The 25,352-nt window shown below is 28.6% G+C and overlaps 1 protein-coding gene across 4 annotated transcripts in view; it reads left to right on the top strand.

Moving 5' to 3' along the window:
• The window catches only part of LOC100209747 (contactin-associated protein-like 2), a 45,610-nt gene that overhangs the window by 11,332 nt on the left and 8,926 nt on the right, over positions 1-25,352 (top strand). For all 4 annotated transcript variants that reach the window (XM_065810003.1, XM_065810004.1, XM_065810005.1 and 1 more), the window contains 5 exons: positions 4,844-4,929; positions 5,022-5,199; positions 7,399-8,480; positions 20,791-21,128; positions 21,260-22,009. In XM_065810003.1, coding sequence (XP_065666075.1) covers positions 4,875-4,929; positions 5,022-5,199; positions 7,399-8,480; positions 20,791-21,128; positions 21,260-22,009 — 2,403 coding nt within the window. In that variant the 5' untranslated portion in view covers positions 4,844-4,874. The remainder of the gene's footprint in view (positions 1-4,843; positions 4,930-5,021; positions 5,200-7,398; positions 8,481-20,790; positions 21,129-21,259; positions 22,010-25,352) is intronic.

Consider the following 25,352-nt stretch of genomic DNA (forward strand, 5'->3'; position numbering starts at 1 on the left):
AATACTAGTCGATACTCTCAAATGATACATCGTTAAAAATACATTGTCAATAGTATTGACAAAGTATTTTTAGCGATGTATCATTTGATAGTATTGACTCAATACTATCAAATGATACATCGCTAAAAAGGGCAGAAAAAGACCTTTACGAAACAAAAGATATTTGCTTATAAGATTTAAAATAAAAGTTTTATGAAGAATAACACAGGTCAACAAAAACAAAACTTTTTTCTGGTGCCAAGAAAACAATTTGTTTTTTATGTTGGATTTCTTATTTTGATTTCAAATATGCAACTTGTTTTTTACCATCACGTCAAGTTGTAAAGATAATTTGGGTTCAAATCTTTAGAATTTGGGGAAAAGTCCCTAACATTGTCGAAAAAAAAGTTGTTCAAAAGTATGTCAACCTGAGTCTTAAAATAAGCGTATTTTCATAGAGATTTTAAAGATGTTATTCGTTTGTAATAAAAATAAGTATTTTTTGTATTATTGCTGAAAAATATTTTGTTGACATTTTTTTAAGAGTTTTTTTCAAATAATTTTTTTGCCAAAAAATTTTATAGAGAAATTTTTATGTTTTCTAAAATCTCTATACTATCTTCTAAAATACGCTTTTTTTGAGACCCAAGTTGACATACTTTTGAACAACTTTTTTTTTGACAATATTAGAAACTTTACCCCAAATATTTAAGATCTGAACCCAAATATCTTTACAACTTGACGTGATGGTAAAAAATGAGTTGCATATTTGAAATCAAAATGTGAAATGCAATCCAAAAAACTAATTGTTTGCTCGGCACCAGAAAAAAAAAATTTTTTTGTTCCCCTTCAATTATAATTGATTGAAAAAAAGCAACAAATTTGTTAAACTATTTTTACTTAACTCTGTAAATTAAGTTGAAATGCGCAATAAATTTGTTAGATTGATTTTTTCTTCAAGAATATCAAACAGCAAATAATTCAGATATAAAATTATGTCAAAATATGTCCATAGAAAATATATTTTACATATTTTATGTCAGCAGAAAATAATTCAGACATAAAATTATGTCAAAATATGTCGACAGAAAATATGTCTGACATATTTTATGTCAGCAGAAAATAATTCAGACATAAAATTATGTCAAAATATGTCGACAGAAAATATGTCTGACATATTTTATGTCAGCAGAAAATAATTCAGACATAAAATTATGTTAAAATATGTCGACAGAAAATATGTCTGACATATTTTATGTCAGCAGAAAATAATTCAGACATAAAAATATGTCAAAATATGTCGATAGAAAATATGTCTGACATATTTTATGTCAGCAGAAAATAATTCAGACATAAAATTATGTCAAAATATGTTGATAGAAAATATGTGGGACATATTTTATGTCGGCAGAAAAAATATGTCTGAAAATATGTCGACAGATCTGCCAGACATATTATGTCGTAACAACTCTGATAAGTGTTTTTCTTTTTTTTTAAAGCATTAACTTTTTTAAACTTTTGCAATATAATTAATTACCGCTAAATAAATTTAGATAAAAAATCAACTTAATTATCAAAACCAATAAAGAAATGTTATTATGTATATATATATCTTAATATATATATATATATATATATATATATATATATATATATATATATATATATATATATATATATATATATATATATATATATATATATATAGATCTATAGTTTGTTGGCTTTGGGAAGAGCGGAAGGAAAAAAGTGATTCTTACGCCAACACATAGCTCACTTTTAATTACTTTTGACTTTCGTCCAACATTTTCGTGTTGGACGAAAGTCAAAACCATTAATTTAATTACAAATTAATTGTTATTTAAAAAAACCACAAAAACGCAAATTTAATTGACCAGAATGTTTTTAAAAACATTCTGAATGTTTTTAAAACATTCTGAATGTTTTTAAAACATTCTGAATGTTTTTAACAATATAAACAATGTTTTTATTTTTATTTTTTTTAATAAAATGTTTTTATTTTTATTTTTTTTTAATAAAATGTTTTTATTTTTATTTTTTTTACTGTAAATCATGTGCGGAGTGTTGCTACATCGACTATCTTATAGCCTGACTCGCAAGGGAGTGCTGCTACATCGACTGACAAATAGCCTGACTCGCAAGGGAGTGCAGCTACATCGACTGACAAATAGCCTGACTCGCAAGGGAGTGCTGCTACATCGACTGACAATTAGCCTGACCCACAAGGGAGTGCTGCTACATCGACTGAGGGTTTGGTTGGGGCAGGCAGTCTATCATTATTAAAAAAAAAAAATTCCGGTCTTGCATTTTAATTTTTTTTTTGTCAACAAAATATGGAAAAAACTTTCGGACAACATCTAAGGGTTCTATATATATATATATATATATATATATATATATATATATATATATATATATATATATATATATATATATATATATATATATATATATATATATATATATATATATATATATATATATATGAATGCTGGATCTTTTTGACTTTTCTCATAGATTTTTTCTTGTGCCTCCTTGATAGTGGCTATGCAACTCTTCCTGTTATCTCCTAATAAGGGTACAGCTCTAAAATTTAATTGAGACTGCATAAAGAGTCTATGTTACGACTTAGGGTTAATTAACAGGACTGAGAAAATTGCATAGTTCATTGCTTGGGAGGCTGTGCTTTATTTATGAATGAGTCAAGTTCTCTTTAAACTCATATGCTAAAAGCAAATTAAAATATTAAACATAAAAAAACCATCCCCATCATCTAACTGTTTTAATATATCTTTTACTAATATTCGTGGTCTGCGAAGCAACCTTCCATCAGTATCTCTTTGTTTTCTCTTCAGTATTTGTCATTGTTCTTTGTCGTTCTTCTTCTTCCCAAAACTGCACTTTTTTTAGATATAATTTCTGATTAAATTGACCATACGCTCTCTCTTTACCCCTCTCCCAATCTTGTTGTTATTGGTGACTTTAATGCTCATCATACTGAATGACTAGGCTTTAACTCCACTGACCCTGCTGGCACTAAAGCCTATAACTTCTGCATTTCTCAATCTCTTACTCAGATAGTTAACTTTGTGACTCATTTTCCTGACAACCCTAAACATTTACCTTTACTCCTTGATTTATGTCTAGTCTCTGATCCTAGCTTGTGTTCAGTTTCTCCTTTTTTCCCTTACGTGTTTCTGACCATGCAATGATCTCTTTAAATCTTTCATCTCGTACTTCATTTTTAGACTCACCCTATCATCACACTACTTAAATGCATTGTAAACATAGTTGGACCCGGTCTATCTGTTAAGCTTGACCCTCTTTCCCATCGTCGTAAAGTTGCGTCTCTTTCTCTTTTCTACAAATACTATTATGGCTGCTGCTCAAAAAAGCTTTCATCTCTAGCTCCATCAACTAAAACTCATTCTCGCTTGACTTGTCATTCTTTTATTGTATCTGTCCTTGCATGTTCCAAAAACGTTTATTCATCTAGGTTTTTTCCCCGCACTTTAATCCTTTGCAAGTCTTTACTATCTTGATGTTTTCCTGTCTTCTGTCAACCGTTTCCTTGCTCTATAACTCTATTTTTTTTCTAGTAACTCCCATACTTAATAGTGGTTGCTTGCAACCTTGTTGGGAGTGAATCAGAATTAAAAAAAAAGTATTTTATGGAATATTTATTTTAATTTTTTTTTTTTTTTTGATATTAAATAATCAAGTTTAAGATTTTTTTTTTTGTCAATTCACTTTCTCAAGGCCGTGAAGGCCTGTACAGATGAGGAGGTTCCTTAATTGTGGTTATAACTCTCTCTCAACTCTATATCTCCGAAACACGAACCTTTGCAAACAAGGCCGCTATGTGGGGAAACAAGTTGAGCGCTGTACTACCAGGACAAGGTGGGGATAGGATTTTCATTTTTAAATGGTTAGTGAGTAACAATTAAAAAAACATAACATATTGCAAAAGTAATAACTCTAGTTAATAACTTTACCTGCTATTTTATTGTAAGGGTTGAGTTAAGCGATCGTGAATTGCGATATCTGAAAAATATCTGGTCTTCAAAATTTTAGTTTATGCAAAACCATGCATTTTGTTTTTATGGGACAAAATAACTTAAATTTGCTAGCAAAAATCTAATAAAAAACAGAGCAAAACAATAAACTTAATACTACAATAGTAAAAACAATACAATCACTAATTGCGTAGAAAAAATAATAACATTATAATAGTTATTTTTGTAATGCACTAATAACTTACATGTATAATTTATTTATAATTTATAATAACTTACATTTATTATTTATAATAACTTTTAAACAATTATAATTTATTGTTTGTTCAAACAACACTTAATCAAAGTATAAAAATAAAAATTGATTTAATAAAGTAATCCCAAATTTTAATTAAAGTAAAAATGCATCTATAAAAATAGAATGAATGATATTTATATATTTAGATTATTAAAAACTTTAAGAATCTTTACAAATACGTACTTCATTCTTCAGTTAGGCGTCTCTAAACTGCGTGTTCACTTGCCTTATGAAAAAGTGTATATTAAAAAGTGTATTTTATTCTTGTGCAAATTTTTGATGCATTCATGAAATACGTCTTCAAGTTTTTAATTAAAAAACCAAAACAATGGCGGCCAATTCTCACCTTCTAGTATAACTATTTCTAGCAAGAAGGTATCAGTAAGTAATCAGTAAAAATGTTTTTATGAGCCCTCAACTAAAAATCTTTGACTAAAACATTTAAATGTTTTAGTCAAAAGTATTGATGATGATCCACACTATGCCATATAAAATATAATAAAATTTCTTTATTTTAATTATTTTCTAGATATTCGAGATTATTTATGTGAACAATCAAGATGATATCATTAAAAGTACTTTTAATGGTTACATTAGTATATCCTAGTATAGCCGGTAAGTGATTTTTATTGGAAATTTGCATAATTTTTTTTTGGTTATGTTCTTTATAAACTAAGTTATAGTTTTTTTTTAAATTTTTTTTATAGTAGAGTTAGACTTTTCAACAAGTGGATTTCGTATCCTCCGGATGAATCAAATAACAACCCAAAACAATTATATCAAATTGCGGTTTAAAACAACTGAAGCTACTGGTTTGATTTTCTTTGCTCAGGGAGCAAGTAAAACTGAGTTTTTGTCTATGGAGCTGTTTAGAGGAAAAATAAGGTTAAAATAATTTAAAAAAAGAACCTTTTTTAATATCTACATTATATATACATAAATTAGTTATAGATATTTTATTTTTATGTATTTAGAATTATATATATATATATATATATATATATATATATATATATATATATATATATATATATATATATATATATATATATATATATATATATAATTAGTAAAAAACACTTATCTAACTTTTATCTTCGACTTGAAGTTTCAGCATTGCTGGATCATCAGGAAGAGTTCTACTAAGAGTTTTTACTCTTCCTGATGATCCAGCAATGGTGAAACTTCAAGTCAAAGATAAAAGTTAGATAAGTGTTTTTTACTAATTAATTATTACTCTGTTTTTTAAGAACATTGAGCACTCTATTTGTAAAATACACTAACATAATTTACATATATATATATATATATATATATATATATATATATATATATATATATATATATATATATATATATATATATATATATATATATATAATATATATATATATATATATATATATATATATATATATATATATATATATATATATATATATATATATATATATATATATATATATATAATTAGATAAATGTATAAACAGTTTATATATAAATATAGTTAATTACATAAATAGACAGGGAGAAATAGTGCATAGGAATATAAATGATAGATTCCAGAGCTTTTGTACTGTAGATTCCAGAATCCTGTACTTTTCTCTGATGGAGTTTTTGTGTTTCTTATCATTTGTAGAGCTTTACGATTAAAATAATGAATATTCTACCTAAATTTACTTTTATGAATTCCTAATACCATGTTTAAATAAAATGCAATCTCAAAATTTTATCATATTTTTTTTCTCATATAATTGTGCAGACCTTGTTGAAAAGCGTTACATGTAAAAAAAAAAAGCATTTTATGTATAAATTAGCAATTTTACCTGCATGGTCTGCAATTTACATAAAGAAATAAGATTTATTGAATATTTAAGTTCTTTGTTGTATCACTTATGTTTATTTAGATAACATTAATTCGTAATTAATTATTGTTAAAAAACATGTTAACCGCATTTGTGAAATAGTTGTTTTTTTTTAGATAAAAAAACAGATTGTTAAATAAATTTTTTTAATTAACAAATTTTAAATATAAATATAGTTTTAAAAATTTCAAATTTAAATTTAACTTGGAAAGAATGTAAAATGGTTTTGCAATATTTCTTAAAGATATAATTTGTGAAATGTGTGAAAGCAACTAAAAATTTTCACTTTTTGTTTTAAAAAGAAGTATTTTTGTTTAAGAGAATTCTTATCACAAATGGAACTAAATTTTTTTTATCTTATTCAGTATCACTTAAAGTTTTTAAGACATAAATTTTATTTAATATAAATAAATATCAATTTATAAATATTTTTTTAAAGTTTATAAATATAAATTATGTTTACAAATATCTTTTCGGGAACTGATAAAATTTACAAATAAATTATTTATAATCTTTATTAAGAATAGTTCTTTATGTAAAAAAACAATAAAAAAACAAAAAAAACTAAATTGTGATAAAGCAAATACAAGATTAATTTATGTATATAATTGTTTTGAGAAATGAATAATTAGGAAAAAAAGATCTATTATCGTGGTTTTTGACAAATTTTCTGTCATCGTGTATGTCTAGATAAAAATAGTCTTCAGCATTGACTAAATGCCATTTGTTTATAGAAATACATATACTTATAAAACACTGCTTGTTTTATCAAAACCTGGCCTAATATCATATTGAATAGATATTATGCTCTGCCCAATCAATTTCTACTAATTTCACAACTATACGAACGACACTTTTAAAGTCAGTTTATTGTTGACTTCATTAAAAGCAAGTGCAAAAACATCCCTGAATAGAGGCAACTATGATATATTATGAATCAAATAAATATAAAGTATGAATAGCATTAATTAACTGGGAGACTTTCTAAAGAAGTTTGATTATTTTGATACAAAATTTATTTTTTTACTACTTCTTATTGCAGTTTTTTTATTTCAATTTTCAGCAACAAAAATTTAGAAGTTTTTAATTTGCTTTCAATTTCTTCAAATTTCCATGACGTATAAAATCTTTAAGTATAAATGTCTTGTTCTACGTTTATTACATTGTTATTTTTTTCATGTGTAGAAAATGTATAAAATTAAAAAAAAAAATTGTTTAGAGTTGCAGCTAATTATGGAAATGGGCCAGTGAATCAACTTCGTCCGATTGACGGTTTCTATGAAATGTACCTTGGCAAAGACTTGGCTGATAATCAATGGCATACTGTTGAATTTATTAGGAAAGTACGAGATAATACACTTTATATTGATCGGGGTGAAAGAATGGAAAAGTCAGCTTTTACAATGTCACCACCTACATATGAGGAGTTAACTGTTTCTATGGTAACCTTTACTGGTTATTATTCATTTCAAATGAATGAAATCAGTAAACAGAAGTCTATGTCACGAAAAGGACTCAAAGCCTGCTTTTCAGAAGCTATATTTAGTCAATATTTACCTGGTAAAAATGGAATGATGTATGACTTTTTGACAATAAATTCTCCTAACATACAATCTTTCCCAACAAATAATGTTGCTCAACCATGTACAAATCCTGTGTATACTCCATTGTTTTTTCCTTCTGCTGCTGTTCATATTAGTCTTGTACAAAACTATTCAATTCAATCCATGAAAATGGAGATGAAATTTCGTACTGTTGTTAATGAACAAATACTTGCAAACTATACTACAATACAAACAGCTGATAAAATCCAGTTAATTATTGACAGAAAAGGTCGAGTTGGAGTTGGTGTTGAATTTAAACAAAACATGCAGATCATTCAAACAGCAAAAGAAAACTATCATGATGGAGAATGGCATAATGTATCCTTTGAAATTGACAATGTTGCTACAACTGATGGTTCCTTTGTTATCAAATTTACAGTAGATGGAAAGACAAGACTTTCATCTTTGAATCAAGCATTTTATTTTAATGGTTATATAAATATTGGATTTGGTTTCACTGGATGCATGAGAGATATAAAAATTAATGATGATGATATTAAAAGTGTACGAAGAGATTTAAAAGATACAAAGCAATTTTTTACTTATGAAGATACAGGTGTCATATATAATTCGTGCAGTTTGAAAGATTATTGCAGTCCAAATCCATGTCAACATGGTGCCAGTTGTAATCAGACAGAAGATAACATAAAATGTGACTGTCACAACACTTTGTATGAAGGTTCTACATGTCACAGACGTAAGTACCTATTTTTTATGTTACTTTATTCTTGCATTATTTATGTTGAAAATTCCATTTTCAATTACTTTTTTTTATTGTGCACTTGGTAAAAACACACCACATCAAATTTTAGAAAATTCTATGATACAAATATGTTTAATAATTAACAAATAAAAGCAAAAAGCTTTCAAATGAAAGCAAAGGGTTTACGAATGAAAATTTTATTTTTAACTCAGTTTGCTTTTTGTTTCTTTTATTGTAACTGTTTTTGGCAAAATTATGAGACACTTTAAAAATAAAAATTGCAAAATATGTTTATTAGAAAAAAAGATATCTTGCAATTGTAAAAAATCAAAGTTGGGTACTTATACCCTTTTCTGTATCACTTCAATCATTAAAAAATTTCATTGTTAATTCTATCAGTTCATAAGATGTTTACATAAATAAATTAGATAACTGCCCACAACTGCAGTTTGTAGAGAAAGTGAAAACTTGTGAAAAGAAGTGCAGCTTTGTTGCACTAAAAATATTATATTTGAAAATAAAAAAATTGTTCCTGTATGAGCCATCACCGTCATCATTGAAGTTATTTTTTAAGTTCTTTTGATCAATTACATTTTATTTCATTTTTGGGGGGTTTCTGAAGATTTTCTCCCAAAGTGTATTATCCAAAGTGTATTAGAGTTATATTTATGAAGTTGTATATGAGTGTAATATAAGTTATATGTCATCTATGGCAAAAAGAAAATGTCTCCAAAGTTTCGTTTTTTTTAAACTAAATTTTAAAAAAGTCTTGTTATATACTTTTTAAACTTTCATTAAATTTATTTTAACTTAAATTTAGACTAGGGTAAACAGATTCTATCTGTTTACCCTAGTCTAAATTAGTATAAAGGGTAAACAGATTCTATCTGTTGACCAGTTTCACACCTATTCTTCATCTATTAGGCTGATGTAGATGTATTTATAATACGTTGTTTCTAGTTTAGGATGCTGAATGCTGGATCTTCTTGACTCATTGCATGGGTTTTGCATGTGTCTCTGTTTTTATGAATAGGCAACTCGTTTTTTTATCGCCTAATGAGGGTACAGTTCTTAAACTCAATTTTTTGAGGCTGGCTGGTAGTCAGGTTTCCAGAATTCTGTGGTAGAGTTCAGAGAGGCTGATTTGATCAACAGCTGTAAAATGTCAGAGTATTAACAGTGCCATGTTGCGCATGGTTGGTGTTCCTGTTCTTACTTTTGTTGGGCATTGTTGAGGTCATATTTGAAGCCCTTTGTGAGGGCTTTGGGTTTATTAATAGCAATGAGGCAATTGCAAGTATCAAAAACTATAAAACACAAAAAACCATCATCACCACCAAGTTCTCTAAATCCATCATTCACTAAAATTCGTGGTCCTCGAAATAATTTTTATTCTGTTGAGTCTTATCTCTTGCAAAGTTCACAAGACCTACTTGCTCTTTATGAGACTAATTTGAGTTCAGCTGTCTCATCTTGCAATCTTAGTGTTGATGGTTATCTTCCTTTATTTGGTAAAGACTCCAATAGTCACATGCTTGGTCGGGGCATTTACATTCATAAGAATTCACCCATTTGTCAGGAAACCAGGTTTGAATCTACAGACTAATCTTTTATGTGCTTTCATTTAGCACCACTTTACTCTATCGCCTTTCTCTTTGTTCTATGTTGCTCTCCTAAATCTCAAGACTGCACTCATTTCAATGTTATTTCTGATCAAATTGAACAAGCCCTATCTCTTTATTCTTCAGCCAATATTGTTGTTGTTAGTGACTTTAATACTCATCACACTGAATGGCTTGATTCTAGTGACTCTGCAGGTCTTAAGGACCATAACTTTTGCATTTCTCAATCTCCAACACAAATAGTTAACTTTCCAACTCACTTTACCTTTTCTACTTGTTTGTAAGTGACCAGATATCTTGTTTAGGAAGTGACCAGAGCCCTGGCACTGGCCTTGGCTAAAAATAAGACTTTTTGCAAATCCGGCTCCAGCCCTGGCAAAGTTATAAGATTTAGCAGGAGTTGATTGGCTAGAAATAAAATTATAATACTTTATATATTGTAATTTTATACTTATATTTACTATTTGTTAAATACTGGCATATATTTGTATATTTTTAAATTCTAATTTACTTCCAACAAGGTTGCATGCAATTACTATTAAATTATGAGTTACTTTAAATAGAGGAAATGGTTAAAAAGCTAGGAAATGGTTAACTGAAGACTTAAAAAGTTGTAGGTTGTATTAAAACGGAAATATGAAGATGGATAAGAGTTTTTTGATGTGCAAGAAAAAAAACCGGATTAATAAAAGTTTTTATAGTATGAAGGGACGGATACAATAAAAAGATGCAACTTGTTGAATATGAAGCCAAGCAAGAATGACTTTTGGTTCATCGTAATAGTGATAATAGCTCATTGACCATGATAATATTTGTAGAAAAAATAAAGAAATGCAACCTTACAGCAATGGGAGAGTGGCTCAAGCTTGGCAGATAAAGCAGGTCTTATTACATTTACAATGCAATTTTAGACTTTGTCTGAGAGTAAGAAGGTTGTTATTCGTCATTATAGGAAGGCAAACAATATTGCTGTCTAACAAAAATTGTGTGTTTTAAGTTAAGACTTAAAATCCACAAGCCACTGCTAGCCTTAGGCTGTTACAGAAAAGAGATCAGATTAAAAATTGGTTAAAGTTACCAGAAATGAAGAAGAGTGTAGGTTGTGAGTGTTTTCTTCAAAAATAACTTTAATACTGCAGTTAGAAAGAAATGTTTTAACTACCTCAAAAACTTTATATAAAGAAACTAATAATAGAGTGAAGACTAATCGTAGGATAGTTAGAGAAGTCAAAATGTTTATTAGAGTTTTTAAAATTTTAAATTTTTTTAGCACTTATAAATAGTTAAGCAAAAATTGAAGAGTGTTCTGTATTGTTGAAGAGTTCTGTAGAACACTTTTTTAAAACTATGATGAAAATCTTGTCAGAAGCACCTACTGTAGAAGTGTTTAATTAAGAATTAGCTTTAGCATTAGAAGCCAGAGTGATTTGGATATTTAACAATGGGTTAATCTGTTTAAATGGTATGGCAGGAAGAATATGCCATTAGATTCAAGAGTCAAATTAGAAAAAAAGTTCTTTCCAAATAACTTTGCCCTATTCTAGGAAAAAGTAAAAAAATCAGACCCATGAATTAGAGATTAAATGTAAGACTTAATTTAGTTAATGACACTGTTAAAGACTTTCAAAAAGTCTCTAGAACCTAACATCTGAGATAAAATACAAGATTTAGTAAACTATGGATAACAGAGCCTAATATCAGACAGGACCTTTTTACATTGGCTTCTTGCAATAATAAAAAAAGCATTTGTTCTTAAGAGTTCTTGTAAAAAACTTGTTCTTGTAAAAAAGATGAAAAAATGATTATGGTTTAATAAAGCAACTGGTCAAGATGGTGAAAAGTGTGGAGTAGAATGAGGCTTGACTTAAAATCGAAAAGAAGGAATAAAAGCTTCCAATCTTTTATTTCATAAGGAATAAAAGCTTCCAAGATAGGCTTTTATGCACAGATAATATGGATATAAACATATATGTTTGCTATTTATTTAGATGCTGACATACAATATCCTTTTATATTTATATAAACTTAAGTATTTATATGGTGTAGTATTTGCCAAAAGAGAAGATGATCAGATGGGTTTGTGGTGTGACTCAAACAAGACAAGAAAAAGAGGCATAGTCTTGGACAGATTAGAAAAAAATGTTCTATCAAACAATGTTTGTTAGAGATGATTAAAGTGATTTAGGCATCAGCATTTAGAGAGCAGCTTCACGAGAAAATGGTAGTGGTAGAAGTAAAAAAACTTGATGAGTGTGCCTTACTTATTATTATTATTTTAACTTTTTTATTCTATTTTAGTTCACCACCCTAAGGCTGAGAAGGCTACTACAGACAAGGAGGCTACTTAAATGTGATTATAATCTTCTCTCAACTCTATAAATCCAAAATACGAACCTTGAAAAAAAAGTGCATTGCACAGATAAACAAGTTGAGCGCAGTACTACCAGGGGCGTGGTAGGGATAAAACTTGGAATCTCTTGCTTATGAAGCGAACGCTCTTCCACTACACCACTACCGCATATTGTATGAATGAGCTCTAGTTAAGAAAAGAAAATGCTTTAGATTGGTAATATTAGAGAAACAGCATAAAAGAAGAAGGCTAAAGTCTGATGATGGTGATGATGATGATGATGATAATGATGATGATGATGATGATGATGATGATGATGATGATGATGATGATGATGATGATGATGATGATGATGATGATGATGATGATGATGATGATGATGATGATGATGATGATGATGATGATGATGAGGATGATGATGAGGATGATGATGAGGATAATGATGGTAATGATGATCATAATGTTTATATAAACATATATGAACAAAATAAAACATGAATTTTGAATAAAAAAAGTATACTTTAGGATGTATATAAATTTTTATGCAGCCCTAGTCACAAACCTGGCCTCAGCCCCAGTCCCGGCTATATTTTACCAAACCCTGTCCCTGGCCTGGATCAAATTTCAACCCCGGTTATTTACTAGTCTTGTTTCTGATCCTAGTCAGTGCTCAGTTTCTTCACATTTATCTTTAGGGACTTCTGATTATGGTTTGATCTCTCTAAAACTATTATTTCATTCTCCTTCATCCTTAAAGTTCCCCTATCATTGTACCTCTTACAGCTACCTTAAGCTGACAGAGATTTTCTTTCTGATGCTCTTAGGTAGAAATCTTTCATCTTCCTACTAACAAATGTGCTTCTTGTGTAACTTTTTGGATTCAGGCTGGCAAGGAGTCTTTTATCCCTCTGGATGATTCCAAGTCAAGCTTCACTCTTCTCCATTGTTTTCTAATTGTAGAATAACTAAAAAAATAGAAAATTGAAATAAATTTTAATAGAAAAAAAAAAATTTATAGTTTAAATAATTTGTGTACTGTTATTATTTTATTTTCTTTAGAGTGGTTGTTATTTTCAGCAACAAAATTGGATAAGGCAATGCAAAAAAAAGTTTTAATTTTACATTAAAAAGACTGATTTTCCCATTTTTTTAAAGAGGAAAGTGAAAATATAAATTGCTATCTGTTTGTGAAATATATATGTATAGTTTTATTGTAACAAGTATATATTGTCTCTATACAAATAAGTGTATGTAATGCATGGGTATATATTTATATACACTCATTTGTTGGTTTGTTCTTGTATGCATGTTTACTTATCTATGTCATAGGCTTTACTTTTTCACATCACTTTTTTAATTATACGATTATATTTAATTGTACATTGGTATACGCACGTTTAACTTATTTGTACGCTGGTATACGCACGTTTAACTTATTTGTACATTGGTATACGCACGTTTAACTTATTTGTACATTGGTATATGCACGTTTATTTAGATAAAGCGTTTACTTTCATACATGGAATGGCCATGGTCTGAATTCCACCATTATCCAATTTTTCATTATTTTTCTTTTACATCTGGTTGTTTATTTATTTGCTTTGTAACCATTTGTCTTTTCTTTCTACCTTTCCTTTTATATTGTTATTGGTGAAATATACGTAAACAGTTATTAATAATAAATCTTTGCTTGAATTTTGTGCTTTTATACTGGAAATCTGTCCAACACCTTTTAATAGTTTTTAGATAACTCTTACTCTAATATAATCTTTTCTCCTTTTTCCTGAGGCTCTTATGGCTGTATGTGTTCTACTAAAGTAACTGGTTTTTAAGTCCGGATGAGAATGGTAAATGTTACTGTTACAAGTATGTGTATTGCAAAAAAAAATCTTTTGAAATACTAAATTTAATAACAACCACCTTAAAAAAACGAAAATAAAAACATAACACAAATTATTTAAATAATTAATTTTTTTTTTTCTATGTAAGTTTATTTTAATTTCCAATTTCGTGAGTTTTGCTTTCTTTGTTTTGAAACGTTTTTTTCACAAAGTATTGAAATGCCTAATATAATAAAACTCACAAACAGTAGTGACCAAGTTGTCTAAATAAAAACCTTTTTTGTGAACAAACAAGAATAAAACTACACACATCTCCTGGGAAGATTTGAACCATTGTTAAAAGGGTTGTCTAACACCAAACCTCACAACTCTCAGGTCATAAAATTGTGTATTTCATCTCAAAAATTAGGCTCATAAGACTTAAGAATCTTCAGCAGTGTTTTTAATAAGGGCAAATCTGTTATTCCTCCTCTCTTGCATGGTTTAGATTTTATTACCTCACCTAAAGACAAGATGAGTTGTTTGCTAAAAACTTTTCATCTATCTCATCTCTTGATTTCACTAATAACATTCTACATGATATAGCTGACAAACAGGTTGATCCATTGTTTGACATTCATATCACTTCAGCTTCTGTATCCAAAGTGATTTCCTGCTTAGATTCTTCTACAGCTTGTGGTCTGGAAAACATACCTGTTATATTTTTTACATTTACATTATATATATACTTTACTTTCATTTGATTTGCATTAACGATATCCCAGAAATTCTCACATCTAAGTTGGCATTGTTCGCTAATGATGTTACCATTTATTCTTGTCTTGATAAGAAGCCAGCACTCTCTCAAAAATAGGGGGCTCTCAGTGGTTGGTGAACTTTAACTCAAATAGAACTCATTTTTTTTTTAGCTAATTGTTATTGCAATAATCTAGATCTTCCTATATTTATGAACAGTAATGTACTCAATGAGTCATCTACCCTTCGTCTTCTAGGATTAACTTCTACTTCCAATCTTTCTAGAAACCATATATCGAATCCATTGCAAAATTAGCATCTGCTAAGGTTGCATCTCTTTATCATGCTCACCACTTTCTTGCTCTGGATTCTATTCTTAATCTCTATAAATCTCAAATCCATCCTTGTATGGAATACTGTTACCATATCTGATGCGGACCTTCAAATGATGCCCTTTCTCTTTTAGGAATGGTGCAAAAACATATTCTAAACATAGCTGGACCTGCTCTTGTAGCCATCATCATCAGACCTTCAACCATCATCAGGTTGTTGTAATGTTGCTTCTCTTTCTCTTTACTATAGATATTATAATGGGCACTGCTTTAAAGAGCTTATGTCTCTTGCGCCATCTAGTAAAATTTATTCTTGTGTTACTCGTCATTCAATTAGGTGTCATCTTTTTACTGTGATTCTTCATAAGGAACATCATTTCTTTGAAATTTGCCCCCTTTATCTTGTTTTCCTGATTCGTTTAATTTACAATCTTTTAAGTTGTCTGTTAATCGTTATCTTGCTTTATAAACTTCATCTTTTGTCTTCTTGTTCCACTTCTAATAGTGGTTGCTTGCAGCTTTGATGGAAGTGATGTTTTTTATTTTGTTTTTTTTTTAAATTATTAGTTGATTTTATTGGGTACAGACTTTTTCTAAAGTTTTTTTTTTTTTTTTGATAATCAATATGAAAACTCTGCCAAGTAATAACTGATGCTATTTGTTTATATTCAGATGATCAGATAGTTATTTTGTGACTCATTTTCCTGAAAACCCTAATCACTTACTTTTACTCCTTGATTTGTGTCTTGTCTCTGATCCTTTGTTCGTGCTCAAGTTCTCTTTTTTTCTTTAGATAGTTCTGACCATGCTTTAGGTGGTTTGACCATGGTCATGATCTTACTTTTATCTTGTGCTTCTTTTACATCTTATTAACATCATATTGCTACTATGTTAAATCTGACTGAAAATCTTATTTTAATTTTCCTTGGAAAGCTTGGTGTTGTTTCTTGGGTTAATGCCATAGTTTTCATAGAACAAGCATCTTTTTATCGTAGCAAAGAAATCCATGCAAAAGGTGTTGTTTGATTGGTCCATTCTCAAATTACTAAACTTCCTTTTTTATTTTAGAAGGTTTAGAGACTTTTGAAAAGTCTCTAACAAAGTCAAATTTAGAGAATTTCATCATTGATTTCTTCAAATTTTTTTCATTCTTCTTGTCATTCCAAAGAACCAGGTTAATCCATTGTTAGACACCCAAACCACTTCTGTTTCCAAACCATTGTCATCTAAATCGCTTCTGCTTCCAATGCTCAAGTTATTTCTCACTTATACTTCTTGTAAAGGAGTCTAAGTGAGAAATAGTTGCGATGTTATAATCTTAATAAAAGTTATTATAATCTTAAACTTATCAGTTGTGATGTCATAGACATCGCAAAAACTTTTTTATTACTAGTTTTTTATTTTATTTTATTAGACTGTTATCAGATTTGTTATATATATTTTAGTTTTAATATTAGTCACTATTTTATTTTTACAAATCAAATTTTATTAAGTCAACTTTTATTAAAGCAAAGATTTTAACAATTAACAAACTTCTTATAGTAGTAAGTATTACAACTCTCTGACAGATTTTGTTTCTTGTTTTTCTACAACTACTTGTTTATCGAAAAAAAAAGGAAAGTAATGCATTAGATGGAAGCAATGAGGCTAGGGCTATTACTTTTGGTTTTTTTTTTTTTTTTTTTTTTTTGTTATTTCACCTCCCCAAGGCCCAGAAGGCCACTACAGATGAGGAGGCTACTTAATTGTGGTTATAACCCTCTCTCAACTCTATAGCTCCGAAACACAAACCTTGACGAACAAGGCCGCTGCGCGGAGAAACAAGTTGAGCGCGGTACTACCAGGGACGTGGTGGGGATCAAACTCGGAACCTCTCGGTTATGAAGCGAGCGCACTACCACTACACCACTACCGCATATAAATAATTTCAAAGACAAAGTCTTTGGTTTGTATTTTGGTTGGTATGGAAATCAACAGGCCTGTTGGTTTTCATAAGCTTGCATTGTATGGTGTATTTTTTAATACTTTTTAAAATATGTTGAATACCTCTATGATAGTCTTTACCTCTATCTAAATAAAGCTCATTTCAAGATTTATAGTTAATAAGATACAAGATATACAAATAATATACATACATTTAAGATATACAACATACAATATATACAAAATATATTAGGGTTGTAACGTTTTTAGAACCTAATGTTTCTGTAGCTTATTTTATGAGTTTTTGCAACAACAACAAAAAAATAGTTTCAATATCTTTTTAGGAAAAGTCACCACAAAAACGAGGAATACATTTTGCATTTGTTGTATTTATTTTGTAGCATGCATGTTTATAAATACCATAACCTTGTATTAAACCCTGATGGTGTATTCACTCTTCTTAATGTACTTGTCATCAAAATTTAAGGACCAATTTTTCATATACAAGTTCTCAATCATTTCAGCCTCAGCATACTAATTTAGCAGTCTTTCTGCATGTTAACGTTTAAACTGCTGCTTGACTTGGAGTTTAAATATTGATGCCATTATGTGACGATTGCTTGCAGATTCGTGCAGCCATTATGTGATGATTGCAGATTTGTGCAGCCTTATTTGTTACTCTCATCTCCATATTCACAATCTGCAGACTTGCAAGCATTAGATACATGATTCAGAGATGTTAGTCCTTAGCCTTAGCCTTAAGGCCAAAAATGAAGGCCTTGGTCTTGGTCTTGGTCTTGGCCTTGAAACTCTTGGCCTTGGTCTTGACCTTGACCTTGATTGTTTTGGCCTTGGCCTTCTGCCTTTTTTTTAAGAATTTAGTTGATTTTGTTTACAAGACTTATTTTTGTTTACTTAAAAGCTTTAGAACTTAATTTTTTGTTTTATGTCACAGTTTAAATTGCTGTTTTTGAAAAGCCAAATCAATAATCAATGGCATGGTTGGTTAATGGGAATTTATTGCATCTATATATTAAGTCATATGATATATCCTAATGTTGTTTATTAGTTAAAACATTTCAAAATTTAAAAAAAATTTAAATACATGATTTTTTCTTAAAATTAAAAATAGAGTTTTAAAGGTTTTTTGAACTAAAATAGTTTTTATTATATTTTAAATTATAATTTATTATAAAGAATTTTTTTATTTATTTATACTGTTTTTTTTTCAACTTATCTAAATCTGTTTAAAAAAGTTGTTAGTAATGTATATTTAATAGTTTTTTTTTATAATTTTATTTATAAAATCTATTTTTGAACTAATAAACAACAGTTTAATTTGATAGTTCGGTCACGAGAACAACACCAGAAACCACTTTGACATCTGTTCAAATAGTGTTACACCTCAGATTCAAAAGCCTTTTACCAAAAAAAAAAATACTTTTTTGCAAATACTAGAAAAAATCATGTTTTACAAGCAAGAACGAATCAATCACTAGAATTAAATTAAAAAGATTCTACGTTAAAAAAAAATGTACACAAACAATATTTAAAAATTAAAAATTTATATTTGACAAGTATTTCTGTGTCCCTGCAATGTCAGTTCCTATCAAGCGTATCTTATGTCAGAGTGGATTGATAATGTGCCCTCGTAGATCTTGTATGTCTGATTCGTTGCTTAAAACTTTGATGTTTCTTAAATGTAAAAAAGACTTAGAGTCTATATAGTGATAGTTAATGGTTATGGCTTATAGTTAATGCTAACAACTAATAACAACATATTAAAAGATGGTAATATTAGTTTTTAGCATTAAGCACAAAAGTACAATAAATTAAAAAATTAAAAGTTTCAACTCTTTTTTTTAATGTATTTTTGTTTTTGGCTTTCATATATATCTACAAGTATATTTTCTTATTGACTTCGTCGAATTCTGGCAGTGTTAATTCTTCTATAAGCATGTTTCCTCTTTTTCTGTGTGAGAATAAAAATTGTAAATTCTCACACAGAAAATAAGAAAATTGTTTTACTTGTCTGGAAAGTTCTAATAAGTCATAAAAGGTTTCAAAAGGTGTTGCCAAATGAGAGTGATAAAGCAAAAGTTGTTTATTCTGTCACTAAAAGTTCTAAAGCAGATGGTTTTCTAGTTTAGTTAGAAAATGGAGTTTGTTAAAAGTTAAACCAAGTAAGCTAAGAATGGCTATAAAGTTATTTTAAGTGTCCTTATGTAAGTGCAGATGTTGTTGCCACAAAGTTATTCTTTGATATATTAAGCTTATATAACATTTGTTATATATTTTTGTATGTTACAAGCCAGAATTGTTATTAGCCAATAAGTTGCTAGTATGATTTTTTATCTCATTAGTGTTGGTCTATCTGTGTATTCAAGTTAAACCTAATTTATTGTTAAAGTCTCATTAATTTCTATATCTGAGAGTAGCAAAAATTGGCTCATAACACTTGAGTCATTAGAAAAACTGCTTTATTATTGTTTGAAAGCTTTGCTGGCTGAATCAATTCTTTTTTTAATTTCAGTAAAAACTCATAAAATCAAATTTAATTTTATTAAAAGGGCTTGTCAAGAAAATGTTATTATTTTATTACTTGGTTCTCAATCCACAAAACCACTGAATATATTATTGTTTAAATGTCTTGATATATTCAATGATCAGAGTTACTTCAAGAATAAGATTTTACTTCAGTTACTGGTTACTTTTTTTTTTTTTTGTTAATTCACCTTCTCAAGGCTGAGAAGGCCACTACAGGCAAGGAGGCTACTTATTTGTGGTATAACCCTCTCTCAACTTTATAACTCCTAATTGAAGTGTTGGAAAGTTATGGATCTAATATGGATCTTAAGATAAATTTTACTATCAAAATTTTATACTTATTAAAAGTTTAACTTTTGAGGTAGTGATATAGTGGTAGAGCGCTCGCTTCATAAGTGAAAGGTTCCAAGTTCAATCCCCATCATGTCCCTGGTAGTACCACGCTCAAGTTGTTTCTCCGCACAGCGGACTTGTTTATCAAGGTTCGTGTTTCGGAGTTATTGAATTGAGAGGGGGTTATAACTAAAATTAAGTAGTCTCTTTGTCTATAGTGGCCTTTTCGGCCTTGGGGAGGTGAATTAGCACAAAAAAAATTTATAATTAAACTTTAAATAAAAGAAATTTTGAATTAAAAAAGTAATTTATGTACAATTATTTATATTTTATTTTGTTATGTACAATTTTTAACATCCTAGGTGATATATGCACACCTAATCTAAGTTGTATATAATATTTTAACTATGTTATGTCATCATTGTGTAAGTAAACATAACTCAATGAAGTCATCATTATGTAAGTTTGTAAAACTCAATTTTGTACAAGCTGTAATTATCTTATTGCATTTAAAAAATCTTTCAGAAAAAATTTTGTCAGAGGATTGAGATAGGAGGTTGTTATTTTTTAAACTTGTTTTAAATATATTTTATTATAATTTTTTTTTAAATTAAAAATTAGCTCGTTTTAATTACACTTGTGCTGGAGTACGAAAGTCTGGAGAAAAAAGGAGTGATGTTTATTATATTGATTTTGATGGAATGGGTCCTATGCAACCTGTACTTGCTTTGTGTGACCTTGGTAAAACAGTTGAAAGTAGTGTTACTCAAATAAATAACACAAACTACGATGACAAAGATGTCACTACACCAACAGGATTAAACTTTTTTAATATTGATTATGCGGCAAACATAATTCAGATGAGAGAACTGATTTTAAACAGTGCTTTTTGTGAACAGTATGTTAAATATACGTGTCTTGGAACTCCAATATTTAGATCGCCAGAAGGTCCCCCATCTGTGAGTAAAAAATGTGGAAAAACAATAATTTAAAAAAATAATAATTTATAAAAAAAAAAGTCTTGTTTATTTACTTTTCTCATTCACTTATGTATTTTTTTTTTTAATATTTTATCTTTTTTTTTCTACAGGTTAGATGGATGGGAGGTGATGACATCTTACATTACTATTGGGGAGGTGGAAATAATAATCGTGGGTATTGTGCATGCGGTCTTGATCAAACATGTTTTAATGTTGGAAAATATTGTAATTGTGATGATTTAAATGCTTACCAAAATCTTTTTGATGAAGGGAATTTTACAACAAAGGAGCACCTTCCAGTTCGCCAAGTGCAGTTTGATCAAGTTTTAAAAGGCTCGGTGACTGCTAAATTACGAGTTGGTCACTTAAGATGTGCTGGATATGGTGCTAGAGAGGTAGGAGCTACCTTTCGAAAACCATACTCTTATTTATCTGTCTACTTTCCTGATCAACCTTTTGATAATATATATGCAGGTGGAGTTTCATTTGAATTTAAAACTTCTGTTGCTTACAACTATTTAGTTTTAGTACATGCTTGGGGACCATTTTCTGGTGACTATCTCAAGGTAATGATATGGTCAAGGACATTGGTAAGAGTACTTCTAAATTTTGGATTTGGGGAAATTAAGCAAGATGTTGATATTGAAAAAATTGGAAGGTATTTAGATGACAATGAGTGGCATGAGTTTGATGTTATGTTTAATATGAAAGAGCTTAATGTGACATTAGATGGAATTCTTATGATACAAGGATTACCGTTGCAAGACGATCCTGTTCAGTTTAATGTTGATGGAAAACCTCTATATGTTGGTGGAAGTTTTCATGATGAGTTTGGCTTTGTTGGATGTATTCGTAGTCTGGTAAAAGTTTTTTCTTTATAAATTTTTAATATAGTTTTTTGTGCTTAAAGAAAATGTTTCAAATTTATCAGTTTATGTTGATTTAATCAAATATATATATATATATATATATATATATATATATATATATATATATATATATATATATATATATATATATATATATATATATATATATATATATACATATATATATATTAGTAAGTAACCGGGGTTGATATTTGACTGGGGCTGGGGCCAGGTTTGATAATATATATATATATATATATATATATATATATTATATATATATATATATATATATATATATATATATATATATAATGATGATTTGTGGTTGTTCTATCTGGTTTTCCACTCACCTTCCGTTAATCCTATATAAACTTTGCTGGGTTGGTTTTTTGCTGCGATGATGCATTTATATATAAATGCATCATCGCAACAAAAAACCAATTGAAATTGTTTTTTAAATCCCAGACATAGTTTAATAGGGCGGTCGAATTTTTGTATTTAATATTGTTGAATGATGATTTGTGGTTGTTCTATCTGGTTTTCCACTCACCTTCCGTTAATCCTATATATATCCTATTTATATATAAATGCATCATCGCAGCAAAAAACCAACCCAGCAAAGTTTATATAGGATTAACGGAAGGTGAGTGGAAAACCAGATACAACAACCACAAATCATCATTCAACAATATTAAATACAAAAATTCGACCGCCCTATCAAACTATGTCTGGGATTTAAAAAACAATTTTAATGAAACCCCTATGCTAACATGGTCTATTCTCAAATCAGTACCCCCCTACTCAAATATTTCCAAGAGATGCCCACTATGTTTGTATGAGAAATTTACTATTATATCATATCCAAAACCTGAAGAACTGTTAAATAAGAGAACCGAAATTATATCAAAGTGCTGCCAGGAAAATTAATTCTTATTAAAAAATTACAAAGCTCGCTACAAACCTGACTAACAACTATAAATAAAAATAACTATACTAATCTGCTCCATATATCTCTAAGCTAACTAATAAATTACTCACATGCACAGCTTTTGTAATATATTTCATAATATTATGTATATTTTAATATCAATTTTAATTCTTATTTTCTTATTTTTATTTTATTATTTTTTAATACACAAATAATACACATTAACACATAAAAAATATTTTAAACAACATTAAACATATAACTATTTCACAATTATTAGCCAACTAAAAACAAATTAATAATATTATTAACCTAACTACTAATCAATTTCCGTCCCGTAACAATCTAAAATACAAATATAAACCATAACGTCCACTAAACAAATCGTAGCAAAATTAAACTTTTACTACTTGCCTGATGATTGTGATAACACATGAAACTCAGAGTTGCAATATTAAATTCTACTAATTATTATAAGGCACTCTCTTCAAATTTTCTTACTTCTACCATAATAATAAAAGTTTAGAAGCTTTTATTACTTCTCTTAAATTTTAAGCTTCACTCTACTCCACATTTTTCAACATTAATCATTTTTTTAAATCTTTTTTATGAGAACATCTCTGTTCAAATTAAACTCAGCAGAGTTTAAATTTGATCTCTCTTTTGTAACAGTAAGTCTCTTCTGTAAGGCCTGCAGTGCAGTGGCTTATGGATTTTAATTCTGGATTTAAAATCTGCAATTTTTGTTAGACTTCAAAACTCATTTATTTACTGCAAAAAAATATTGCAATATTGATGACATTCGTCTTATATCGACGAATAACAACCCTCTTACTCTAAGACAAAGCCCGAAAATCACATTGTAAATCTAATTAGACCTGCTTTATTTGCCAAGCTTGAGCCACTCTCCCATTGTTGTAAGGTTGTATTTCTTTCTTTTCTCTACAAATAAAATCATGGTAAATGATCAAACAAGCTATCATCTCTATAATGATAAACTTATTCTTGCTTGACTATTTATTCAACATGTTGCACCCTTTTACTTTTCTGTCCCTTCATGCTATAAAAACTTTAATTAGTCCAGTTTTTTTTCCTTAAACATCAAAAAAACTATATAACTCTTACCCATCTTCATGTTTTCCTTTTTTATACAACTTACAACTTTTTAAGTCTTCATTTACACGTTTCCTAGTATTTTAACTTGTTCTCGATTTTAAAGTAACTCATAACTTAATAGTGGTTGCTTGCAATCTTGTTGGAAGTAAATTAGAGTTTAAAAATATATGAATCTATGACAGTATTTAATAAATAGTAAATTTAAGCATAAAATTATAATATATTAAGTATTATAAATTTTTTTCTAGCCCCGGCTATCAACCCCTGCTAAATCTTATAATTTTCCAGGATAATAGCCTGTGCCCACCTTCACACCTATGTTAGTCAGTTTACGCAGGCAAAAATATAAATTATTTGTCAAAAAATTGTTAAATTTTGATGTTTTTTTATTTAGTTATTTTTTAAAAACTTTTCACATGATGTAATTTCAACATGGATGGCAAACTACAAGTTTAAAAGTTTTAAGTTTCTTTTTTAAATTAAAAAAAAAAATTTAATTTAGCATGAGCTAAAAAAAATTATTATTTTGTAATTACGTCATAAAATTTGTATAAACTAGCAGGAGAGTAAATTTCATTCTTAATGCTTACTTTCAGTAATATGTATTGTGCAAATATATCTTTAAATTTTTTTTTTTTATTAATAATTGTTAACCAAAGTAAACTTAGCAAACTCAAACTTTAGATTTTTTAGTGTCTTTTAAATACTTAATAGTAAAAATAAAAGAATAAAAGAATATAAAAGCATTAATAAAATAAATTTATCACAAGTGTGAAAAAACCCATTTCTAATGGTAATGTACCATCTCTAACCCTTGTTGCCCCTACTCATTCCCATGCCCCTTCCCCACAACACTAAACCTCAATCCTCTACTGATATGTAAATGTATATGCATGTGTTTATACCAGGTCTATAAGCATGAAGTGAGCGTCGAGTTACAAATGTATTGATAGAGAGCATTTGTTGTGAACGGGCCTTAATTTTTTTTTAATGTTGTTGCTATAACATCTGTCAAACATATTTAGTAAACATCAAGTCATTGTATAAACAACGTCATATTTTTTAATCGTGTTAAAAATGTCGAATTTTGTACCAGAAAATGATGATTTGCGGAAAGCACTAATTTTTTGTTTTCATTTGAAGAAAAGTGCTGCAGAATCGCATCGAATGCTTGTCGAGGCTTATTGTGATCATGCTCTATCGGAAGCAACATGCAAAAGATAGTTTCAACGGTTCAGAGATAATGATTTTGATGTGCGAAATGAAGAATGTGGAAAACCACCAAAA

This window comes from Hydra vulgaris, chromosome 11 (genome assembly GCF_038396675.1).
Source record: "Hydra vulgaris chromosome 11, alternate assembly HydraT2T_AEP".
In the NCBI taxonomy this organism is placed as follows: Eukaryota; Metazoa; Cnidaria; class Hydrozoa; order Anthoathecata; family Hydridae; genus Hydra; species Hydra vulgaris.